The 11,392-nt window shown below is 40.9% G+C and overlaps 1 protein-coding gene across 3 annotated transcripts in view; it reads right to left on the bottom strand.

Moving 5' to 3' along the window:
* Positions 1–363: 363 nt before the first annotated feature.
* The window catches only part of nsmaf (neutral sphingomyelinase (N-SMase) activation associated factor), a 17,135-nt gene continuing 6,106 nt past the window's right edge, over positions 364–11,392 (bottom strand). For 2 of the 3 annotated variants that reach the window (XM_034861818.1, XM_034861819.1), the window contains exons 6-31: positions 11,104–11,154; positions 10,315–10,386; positions 10,060–10,107; positions 9,782–9,834; positions 9,496–9,625; positions 9,338–9,409; positions 9,131–9,239; positions 8,534–8,710; positions 8,236–8,315; positions 7,996–8,086; positions 7,407–7,470; positions 6,758–6,809; positions 6,160–6,280; positions 5,845–5,976; positions 5,721–5,763; positions 5,467–5,633; positions 4,821–4,932; positions 4,033–4,091; positions 3,390–3,457; positions 3,234–3,301; positions 3,026–3,149; positions 2,758–2,841; positions 2,260–2,410; positions 1,596–1,698; positions 1,276–1,385; positions 364–976 (exon numbers count right to left, since the gene is read on the bottom strand). In XM_034861818.1, the coding sequence (XP_034717709.1) occupies positions 882–976; positions 1,276–1,385; positions 1,596–1,698; positions 2,260–2,410; positions 2,758–2,841; positions 3,026–3,149; positions 3,234–3,301; positions 3,390–3,457; positions 4,033–4,091; positions 4,821–4,932; positions 5,467–5,633; positions 5,721–5,763; positions 5,845–5,976; positions 6,160–6,280; positions 6,758–6,809; positions 7,407–7,470; positions 7,996–8,086; positions 8,236–8,315; positions 8,534–8,710; positions 9,131–9,239; positions 9,338–9,409; positions 9,496–9,625; positions 9,782–9,834; positions 10,060–10,107; positions 10,315–10,386; positions 11,104–11,154 (2,436 nt within the window). In that variant the 3' untranslated portion in view covers positions 364–881. Of the gene's footprint in view, positions 977–1,275; positions 1,386–1,595; positions 1,699–2,259; positions 2,411–2,757; positions 2,842–3,025; positions 3,150–3,233; positions 3,302–3,389; positions 3,458–4,032; positions 4,092–4,820; positions 4,933–5,466; positions 5,634–5,720; positions 5,764–5,844; positions 5,977–6,159; positions 6,281–6,757; positions 6,810–7,406; positions 7,471–7,995; positions 8,087–8,235; positions 8,316–8,533; positions 8,711–9,130; positions 9,240–9,337; positions 9,410–9,495; positions 9,626–9,781; positions 9,835–10,059; positions 10,108–10,314; positions 10,387–11,103; positions 11,177–11,392 lie in introns of all 3 variants that reach the window. The other variant, XM_034861820.1, reaches the window with a different exon arrangement.

The raw sequence follows: 11,392 nt of genomic DNA, 5'->3' as shown, positions 1-11,392 counted from the left end.
CCACAGCGCTGCAAAGAAGGGTCTGGCTAGTCCACGCAGTATTCCTGGATGGGAGAGGAACGTGCTCTGATATATTAGCATTTCTTTAAACCAATCACAATCTTCTTGGGCGGTGCAACGTTGCCGCTGCAAAGTAGCCTCAGGAAGGAACTTGTTTTGGTGATTGTTTAAGTAGCAACAGAAAACTCAGATTGGACAGATAGTCCAGCTAGCTCTTGGGATTTACACTGCCGAGATCTGAGGAGCAGTTAACCATAGTCCTCATGAATCCACCGAAGTTTAAAATGCCAACACGGGGGACATCCGGCAGAATAGGAGCAATCCCAGAAATTAAACGTCAGGAGAAAGGAAAGACAGGAAAGATTACTTTTAGAGATCAATGTTATTCGGATAAATCAACACCTGAGCAGCCTAAAGCTTTTTCTTACGCTTCACAGAATAAAATGCACATAAAGCTATAGTAACATAATTTAAAAAAAGGCTGTGTAACATGATGCCAAACAAATAACACATTTGAAAAAAAAATCCACATAATGTAGAAAAAGGCGTGTACACTGTTGTAGCTTCCTGCTCTCATGCACATAACTGCTATTGGACATTTTATCTCAATATGCAGATAGCTATATGAACTAACGTGACTTTTGTTGGGTTTTGCATTGAACAACATTTAACACTTGAGAGCGATTTTAGATGTCACCAACTGCTCTGCGATATTGCAAATTTACAGTACGGTTTCAGCTCCTCCTAACTGTTTAATGAGTCTCTGTTCAAAGTCAGATAGTTGGGTCAGGTAGACTGCAGGATACCTGGCCGGTAATGTCCAGTAAATAGCACTGGAAGTCTTTATCTCCCCAGCAGATGTATTGTGCAGAAACAGTCCTTTAACTCTGGAGCTTCCAGAGGATGATCTGTCTGTCCTCCCCGCCTGTGATCACTGTGGAGCACAGCTCACTCATCCACAGGGCTGTGACAGCACCTGTGCAAAGACACAATTTTTACAATGAACATAATCATGAATCATACACACATTTATTTTTGGAAGAACAGTAGATTCAAGTACATGAAAACCCTACTTTTGTACTCATATCATATTGCAATGATCTTTATTTAAAGCTGCTATGTACATGTAGCATTAGCACCTAGAGACATTGGAACAACAGAACACTTAAAAAGCTGTAACATTGTTGTTCCTCAGTATAAGCAAACAAAGCATTCATATAGATGTACATTTAAGTAGGTGGGCTGTAGAATGTGGATAGACGAGTTGTACTGTACCTGAGTGTGCAGGGATCCGCTTGATGACTGTGTTGCTGAGCAGGTCCCACAGCAGGAGGTCACCGGACTGTCCCCCACACAGCACTGAGTTCCCGTCCCAGCAGAAACGCCTGGACCCACAAACATTAAATCCTTTTGACTTGCAGTATATGTAGAGAAAATTTTACTTACATACCTATTTCTGTACAATACTTATCCCTCACACGTACAATGTAGGGCCAAGAAACTTATCAAAACTGATTAAAACAAAGATTTATAACATGAGTCCTCTATGACATACAAATTCTGCCTTTCCTGTTGTGCAGACTGTGTGATCTTACCTCTGCTCCTCCTCAGCTTTCACAGACGAGATCACCATTCCCGTCTGGACATCAGTAACCTTCATACAGGAGTCAGCCCCAACACTGAGGACGTGTCTGCTATCTGTGGAAGTTAAAATCTCAGTCATTACTTTAGCCATGGTTTCAAGGTCACTCATTTGTTTGCTGTCAGTTGTTGGCTTGATATGGGAAGTTTCAGAGCCCAGCATGGCTCTTTCAAAACAGGATCAATTTGTTTGCTAGCTCAGATCTTCAAAATGGACTCTCAGAGCCACAGATCATTGTCTTGGTAATGTCATTTCTCAAGTTTAGATTTGGTGCTGGCCATTTCAATGCAGTGTGTGAAACGTGTTTGTTGGTGCAGAACAATAAGGTGCTTAAAGCGACAAATACTTTGCTCTGTATTGACTCTTGAGGGCAAAATGTATATGGTACCATCAGAAAGGCAGTCTCTATCTAGGATTTAGGCTCTGATAAACAAATCAAGAAGCCCTTACCTCTGGCACTTTTTGTGAGGGAAGATGGTGTGCCGTAAATTACATGTACAACCTACCAATGTGACATTAGGTTGGACTCTAAAAGGTTTTCCTGAACTTTAAACTGTGTGCCACTGAACGTGGACCAGTACTAAAAGTGTCCTACTGGCTGCCGGTTTGACACATACCAGGACTAAAGGCCATGTGGTGGATGGTTCCAGTGTGGCAGTGGACCTGCTGCAGGGTTCCATAGCTGCTCGTGTCCCAGATGGTGACGGTCCCATCTTTACAACCAGACACCAGTAGAGTCCCCGCTGGATTCAGACCAATGGTGTTCACCTGTACAACGGGAGGGAACGCAGGTTTGTACATTTGGAGTGCTGCTGCTACTATTGACTATTGACAAACATGTTTGTCTTTTCAAGGTAATTTAGTGTTTAGGACAATTAAAAGCTTTGAAGTGAAATTGTTAGAAACACGCACACCATTACCACTATTCAACAATACATTCACATGGTCTTATCAACTACACGGAACATGAGAAAATAAACTATAATATCAATTTATAAATTTCCCACCCTAATAAAAAATGATATTTTGATAATGTCCCATTATCTCTGTTTGAGTGAAGTCAATTAAACATAAAGTGTACGTGCTTTAAATAGAGAGTTAGCCTTCTCACTCACCCCAGCATCATGTTCCAACTCAGCCAGTAACTGAAACTGGGATCTCTTGTGACTGGATAAGCTGTCAGAAGCGCACTGCCACACCTAGGAAATAAACAATATCATCTGCAACTCTTGCCTCTCAAAAACTAATACACGCACCCCATCAGCAACAATGTCATGTTGTGTTATGACAATTTTTCCACAGACCCTTAACACCAAACGCCTGATAAATTAATGGCTTATTGCTAATAGAAAAGCATCACCTCATTAAAGTACTAGTTTTTACCTTGACGGTGGAATCCCAGGACGCTGTGTACAGCTGGTCATCAAACCAACACATTTCACTGACGGCATCATCATGCCCCATCAGTGTGTCCTGCCGCCTGCCGTATGGGATGGAGTAAAAATAACTGAGAAATAAGAGAAACATAGGTCAGTGTGAAGTTGTGAAGATCATTTTGATCACCGTATGTCCGTATCTAGACTATACATACACATTGTTGTCCCAGGAAGAACACACCACTGTTTTACCATTTGCCAGCATCAAACATGACGATAATGCCTGAAAAATAGCAGAGTGGTTTATTGTTTAGAGAGAGTTGGAAATTTTGAGAGAGATGGTGAAGTGGAAAGTAAATACAGCTGCATACCATGTTAGAGAAGGACATGCTTCTCTGGAAGTCCTTCAACTCTTTGGAAAACATTTTGAGTGTTGAGTCTGGAATAAAATTGATACGGCGTGTGATACAGAAATGAGATAACAACACTAGAGGAAGGAACTAATCAACGCTTTAAGAACCAATCTACAATTTGGTCACGCTTTCAACGTATTTGTAAAATTGTACACCTTACCGATTCTGATGGGAAAACTGATTTCCTATTCCTGTGTGAGATTCTTATGCCGATGACATAACTTTGCACCATTACAGTAATAGAGGAACCCGAAGGTCACTAGAGGCAGAAGTGGCCATGCGGAGCACACACAATCACATCACACAACAGCACTAAAATGAATGCATTATGAAACAAGCCTGACTGTAAAGAGGCTCAACACACACTGCTCCGTGACATACTGTACTTTGCTACTTGATGATAATAAGTACATTTATACCAGCATACATAATAACAACAATAATTGTTATTGGGTGGAATGTGTAACCATAATGGATCAGAATATCTCAGGTAACACTATACCCACAGTTCCTTAACAGAGTCAGTGCTTGTCTTTTGATCTTTTTTGCACTTCTAATTGATATTTGTCTCAGATTAGAGATGTAAAGATATTGTCCAGACCTTGGGATGTGGAGAAAATAGCTGCTCCATCTCGAGTCACAGCGATGCCCGTCACAGCCCTGCACATTCAACAGAGAGGTTCAGATAAAAACTAGTCTGAAGCAACAGAAGTACATTGCTAGAACAAGCCTGACAAGCTGGACATCTGGCAAATCTTTTCACTACGGGAAACCACAAGGACAACCTCCGAGCGCTACACGCTGAAAATGGCAAGTTTTGAAAAAAATTTGAATTGTGCAATGAGGCAGGCCTGCTTGGTTATTTCAGTAAATGATTAATATGTTCATGGCATTTATTACCTACCTATTTCTGGGATTGCTGAGGATTTGTTATGGGAAAAAAAACACACACGCCTATACACTGGGAAGAGCAAATTACGATTGACCATGTATCCAGCTAATTTAAATAGCTCACGTCACTGTGTTGTGTGAACAGTTAACTTAATTATAATTTGTGAGGCGTTTCCTTTTGCGCGGTGCAGCTGTCCCACCAAAAAAAGTTCCTTCCTGAAACCATTTTGTAAACTACCGTCGCTGCAACCGGAACTTAGCGACGCTCATGAGGATTAAAGAAGGAAGATTGACAAATTGTCTTTCTCCTACACAGAATGTACAGTATGAGATAGATGGGCAATTTGAGACTACACAAAAACACTTTTCAGTAAGTGCTATACAGATTACTCCTCAAATTGGAACCAGAGCTTTCATTTGAGTTACGTGTGGATCAGCAACACAATTATAATTTGTACTTTGACATTACTGTAGCCAACTAGATTCCTCACGACTTACTCTTTATGGATCTTGTGGCTGGAGATTGGTTTCAGATTTCCCATGTTTGCCCAGGCTAACTTCCTGCTCTCCTCGGTCAGGTCTTCAAAGGAGGAGTCTTCACTCTGAAAGGCTGCAAAAAGAACAAATAACTGCAGTAGGGATATGTGGTAGGCAAAAATGTGGTGGATGCTGCTTATGCCAATGCACTATTATTCATTCATCTCTATAAATTAAATAAATCAGCAGTTATGATCATATTATCACATTATTTATGCCTTCATTTTTTAATTAGTTGAATTGTAGGTCAGTTGAAACAAATCGTTTGGACACACTTTAATGCATGTCATGATTGGTCACACTTTTGTCTATGAATTGAGCCCCTTACTGAAATATTTCACAGATTGCATGGTAATACACCCAGCTTCTAAAGAAGAGGTTCATGCTATTTTAACAGTAGGGTCTCTGAAATGCAAATGACCTCCCAAACTGCACAAAGCAACTGCTGCATGCACAGAACACTTAGAGCTCTAAAGTATCATCTGCACCATTGGTCAGCATGACTGTGAACTTTACGAATACGATAACATGCCCTTAAATTTTGAAAGGGTGCCCTGTTCACAATTTTTTTTTGTTTTTTTTACTGAGTGTGTTTCTGCAAGTCTACCTGGAGACAGTTCACTGACTGGTGAGCTGCTGCTGGGGCTCCGAGTTATGTTGTGAAACCTCGGCGTGATCCTCTGAGGGTGAGGGAGGGTGAACAGCTGTTTGGGCGTCTGGCCGAACTCCAGGATCTGTGTCAGCATGGCGATTCTCTGGTCAGGGTCCACAATGCTTCTCAGAGAAATGGAAAGTTAGTTCCATGACTTAATGTAAAATGTCTTATTTAGTCAATATTTTGTGAGTGATTTTCTTTGATACCTATCGCAGTCGACGCCTCCTTCATAGGTCAGTGGGTGAAACACTGAAAGACAATGGGATAAATATGAGTCTTCTTCCAGTTTTGGTGGGTTTGATGTTGGAAAAAAGCTGCTGGTTATTTTACCATTATGGGCTGCAACAGCTTCACTGCCTCTCTGTTTGAAGCCAAACACCAGGTCAATCCACTCATGAAGGTTCTCCGACACATACTGACTCTCCAGTGCGGTCTTGTGCTTTTGAAGAAAGTCCCTGGTATCTGGAGTCATGACAAGCAGTACACAGTAAATGTGAAGCAGCACAGACTGAAAGTGATAGTAATATTGTTAAAAACAGCACAGGGACTGTAGAGTTTGACATTGTGTTGTCAGGTGGATGTTGCCGTGAGGATGAAGGAAGACCAAGTTTCCATGCATACCAGGGTCAGATGGGAGGACGTTACCTGAGGCCCACGCTGGGAGAACAACATCCCCGACTGAGCTTCCGTTCTGCCGTCTGCCCAAGCCAAGACTCAGTTTGTTTTCCAGGAAGCTACAGTCATCCCCATAAAACTCTGGAATCAACTGCATTAAACGGAAAGACATACAGACAAGGCGTTGACCACACTACAGGAACCTTACCAAGACTGCACAGTATGTAAGTCAAAAAGTGCCGCGTACAAGCAGATAGTGCCATCATCAATGACTCAATTACTTGTGTCAGACTAATCCATAATGCCCAGTTAAGGTTGGAGTGGTCTCCCCACACAAATAAAAAGGCATTTTAGGCCTTTATTTGTGACAGGACAACTTATATTGTACATGAAAGTGGAGAGAGAAGGGGAATGACATGCACTGTGTCGAGGACTAGTGTCTAGGTGAGGCACCTGAACAACAAATAACTATTAAACAGTAAAAATTGAAAAGGCAAGCACAGATGTATGAATGATTTCACACATATTATCATAATCATTTTAGTGAACAGAACAACTCTGATTTCAAAGTTTTTGGTGAATATGGCAGGAGTTTCTAACTGAAGTCATATAATGTGGACTCGGATACCTCTTTAAAGTCAGTTGCCCCCTCCAAGCAGTTTTTCCACGTATCACCTATGCTGTAAGAAATCAATGCAGGTCAGTAAATACAAACATGCAAATCATACTTTCTTTAAAGCTATAGTGCATAGTTTCTGTTGCCCCCATGAGGAATTCTAAGTAATGACAACATTACTGTTGGTGCGTCCACATGATACAACCCTCGGTGATTGCGCAAGCGCACCCCACCCCTCTACCAAGGCGCTGATAGTCCTAATTAGCTTTGCAGCAACTCATTTGGCAATGGCTTGAATGTAACGGACATTCATCAATATCAAAATACAACATTTAATTACCAAGTCTTAATGCAATTACATGTAGAAATGTAAAGATTAAATATAAATCAAAAGTGTTTCATGTATTGCAATTTGATCCCACACTGCCCCATAATACTCAAAAATCTATACATTTATGTGTAAAAACCAATCATCTAATTGTACAGTATGAACAAATATCTTAATTGTTTATTATTTGTTTTCAGTGTTAATTTATTCAAAATCTTCAGTCACTATTTCTACACCAATATAAGAGCAGATATCTTCACTGCATCAGTAATTTGTGACTCTGATGATAGCCTTCAATCATGGTTTATCAAGTTTGAAGTAAATATAATGTACCTATTAAACATGCGATCTGCATGGTCATAGCGGCCGTTCTGGAGACACAGCATGTGCTCTGGAGCTGCAGGGGAGAAGACAGCAAGCAACAGCAACATTTTAGCTGTGTATTTCAGTAGAAGCAAAGATTTTAGCCACATGTCAACAGACTAACACCCAGAATACAAATGCACCTCTTATTTTAATCAGTCTCTAGATTGCTGTGGTATAACATGCTAACAGCTGTAGTGAAAGGTGCTGGAAAGAGATTAAAAAAAGAAACAGGGAAAGAGATTATTTGATTTATCATTTTTATTTGTTTGATCCTTTGTATGGTCCGACAGCATTTGTCTACTAACTAAAACTGTTAGACTGACGTTGACAATGTGTCTACAAGATTAATTAGAATTCCTATAGAATTATATCTAAAACATTTTCTGATGAAAAACTAAAGTTTAACGTGTTAGTGAACATTAAAAGTATTCTCACAGTGTAGACAAAAACAGACGCAGTGGTTGAGCACAAGTCAACCATGCATAAATACACTGAATGTATGCTGTGTGCACTCTGCTTCGATACTGTAGCTTTAATGATGAAGTGTGTGACATACCGACTCTGACCAGGTAGAAGAGGACGTAGCCTGGTGATGAGTAGTGACTGCCATACAGGAAGCGAGGTTCAGGCATGCCTCTGTAGCGAGCCTGTGAACATGACAACTCTGCGTTTACTGATACTCTCAGCACTAAACAATATCTGACAGTTTTTGCCCATTGGCAAGTTAAATAAAATCCATTGACTTAGTCATTGGGTTAGATATCTAAAAGAAAACACAAAAGCAGCAGAGTCTCACCAGCAGTTGGTCTAGCCGCTCTTTGTTTAGGGCTCCCACAGGTTTGCTCAGGTCCCTGAACGTGGCAGCGTTTGTCATATCTGGGAAATGGAGGTCAATGTCTTAACAATTATCAGTTGATGCAGGTTTAATACGGCCGCTTATAGCCCAATCTTAGAATTAGTTACAAGACTACTAGATGGTAGGTGCAGTAAATGCATCCCACAAGCTGGATGTGTAGTGTCCCTGATCACCTGGGCCTCTGCAGCTAACGTGTAATGTATATTCATCTGTGTTTTGTTATTTTCTGTTGACCGACCCAACTGCGTGCTGGTGTAGTCAGCGATGACCCAGGGGAAGACGGGATACTGGGAGAGGTCGTTGCAGCTCCGGTCAGCCAAGTTGTTGAGGTGAAGGAGATACTGGTAATTGCTCAGGTGGCCGCGCTGCCACTGCAGCATGTAACTCTCTGCTGTGTGCTCCATCATGTGGTTCTCTTTGCAAGGAGGAAGAAACCAGCAGGGTTAAGTCAGTCATGTGTTATGGGGTTTCACCACTAAGGGCTGATCCCAATATTTTGGATCAATGCATACAGCTCAAACTCATGTAGGCCATCAAGGGAGAATAACTCCCTCCTCTGAAAGCCTGCCTACATCACTGTATGTATATTTGCATCGTGTTTATAGACATTCTAGACACGAGTTTCTAAAGACCTTTTCAAGGCCACTAATTTGGAAATGAAAGACTAATTCCATCAATAAAAATATAAAATATAAAAATATCTGTCTTAAAGATCAAGAAAAGCAGCACCCAGAGACAAATTTACATCCATAAGACTTACTCTTCAATACTCTTGTACACAAGATTGTTTAGGACACCCTGTAAGACATTCACTACTGGCTTTGAGCGTGCTCACCCAAGAAACTGGCGATGTAGTAGTAGATTTCATCTCTGTCGGCCGAGTTGTAAAACTTCAGGTAGATATCGGAGCAGAAATCATTCTCGGTACAGAACACCTCCAGACCCTGAGTTAGGAGAGACATGCACCCAAACGTGGGGATTTGAAACAATTAGAGCCATATTGACCACATTATAATTTATTTGCTTACTCCGGCTAGCTCACCAGTGGTCTCAGTCCATGCCGTCTTTTGTAGATTCTCCTGACTCTGTTAAGTTTGATTTGTATCACCTGTTTCTGAAATGACAAGTCGAACAAACCTGATATCACTGCCTGAGCTCAATAAAGGAACTCAGCTTGTCCACTCAGATGTCGCGGCTCACCGGATATCCATTGAGAGGCTGGAAGTAGAGGCTTTCATCTGTTATGCAGACGTGGCCTGGATTGCACACCAGAGGCATGACCATCTCCACCGCACACTCCATGTGAGGCATCTCAGCAACACTCTGAAAGCTTTACATCAGATTCCCAACATTGTCTTATCCAGCTGCATACTCAGATGTAATTAATACTGCAATACTCAACGCTTTCATCAGTACTTTTCATTGAAAACTGCAATCTAACAAACAATGACGTTAAATGTAAATCAAAGTGCTGAAGTCAACATACCAGTTTTTGTCAAAAGATGACCTCGCCAGTCGTGATTGTAAATTTGCTGCAATCTAGAATTACACAACAACTGTATGTGTGAGTACTGATGATCATATGATGGTTACCAACACTTAACAATTAAATCAATAATCATGCACTGAATAACGTAACATCATTTGGAATTCAAGTACAAGAAGCAAAACGCATCATTCATACTGACGATTTTTGCCATTTCATCATCTTTCAGGCTTTAGAGGCCCACTGTGTGCTTTAACTTTAAGCATTGATTTACTCACCATTGCAGTTTGGTCTCCAAGCTTTTCCAGACAGGACGCCCTGTGGAGCTGCAAAATTCACCACAGTCTAAATGAGCAGAGCAACACCAACGCATACCGGAGCAGTAAATCAAATGCAGCATAAGGTCATGTTTTCCTGAGTCAAGAACAATCAAACAGCACCATTTATTAAAACAAACAGGCAACACCAATCCCCATGACTCTAGTGGCCGTAAAGGTATACCTAGCCACTATTGTTTGGGAGTAGCTACGCACCTGGAGTAATGTTTGAACGACATCTTCGGTTTTGCTCCAATCTTCCAACTGAAATGTCACTTTCTTTTCCCCCTGCCAAAGTGATGAGAGAAGTTTCAGGGTTTCATTTGAATACATGATTAAATATTGGAGCACAATTTCTTATGCACTACTCTTTGGGTAAATGCTTCTGTGGGTCTTCAACCATTTTTTACGAGATATTAAAAAATAAAGCTAAAATGTTGCTGTTTTAGAAATTCACCAATTCACATTTTATTTGAGGCTGTGATAACTCAAGTTTGACTGATTGTATTTCACTAAATTTTATCTAAACAGGAACTTTAAAACGGGATTTATGCATCCGGTAAAAACTCTGCCAGGGCTACGTCCGTAAGACGTAAGACCCTATGCCACAGCCTGACGTGCACCTCTGGAAAAATTTAACTACACGTTGCTCGACTGTGGCTTGATAGCCCTCCATTTCCCCCCTACTCATTTCCTGGTTCTCCTTCTCCATAAACAACATGAAATCAAGGAGAGGGTTAACTTTTCCTGCTATAGATTTCCAACCGTGGTCAGAAAGCACAGGGGAGACACTTGGTTTCTCTCACTATGACACTAGAGGCATTCCTCGCCCCAAAGCTAATCACTGTCACTCTCTCACTTGCTCTACCACACACACACAAGTATTAACTTCCGTCCACTTATGTAGGCTAAGGCGAAAGATCTGCGTGGTGCCTCTGAAGAAGCATAAATCAAGCCATCATAACCATAACCATTATCATCATAGGAGAGTTTCAGTTGACTCACCCTTTCATTTCTGTAAGGGGCTATCACATTGCTCTCTTTGATGTAAATAACCTGGAAAAAGTGAGAAGGAAATCTGTGTTTTTTTAAAAGCTTTCATGAAAAAATATAAATATGATGAACAATTAAAGATAATGAATCTGGATACATCAAAAGACCATTGAATACCATTTATTATAGTGTAACATGCCAAGAGGACTCATGCACCTCTGAATATCAATACAGTGGGTACGGAAAGTATTCAGACCCCTTTAAATTTTTCACTCTTTGTTTCATTGCAGCCTTTTTCCAA

This window comes from Etheostoma cragini, chromosome 22 (genome assembly GCF_013103735.1).
Source record: "Etheostoma cragini isolate CJK2018 chromosome 22, CSU_Ecrag_1.0, whole genome shotgun sequence".
Classification (NCBI taxonomy): Eukaryota; Metazoa; Chordata; class Actinopteri; order Perciformes; family Percidae; genus Etheostoma; species Etheostoma cragini.
The sequence above is the reverse complement of the archived record's forward strand: the minus strand, read 5'-3'. Positions and strand labels throughout refer to the sequence as shown.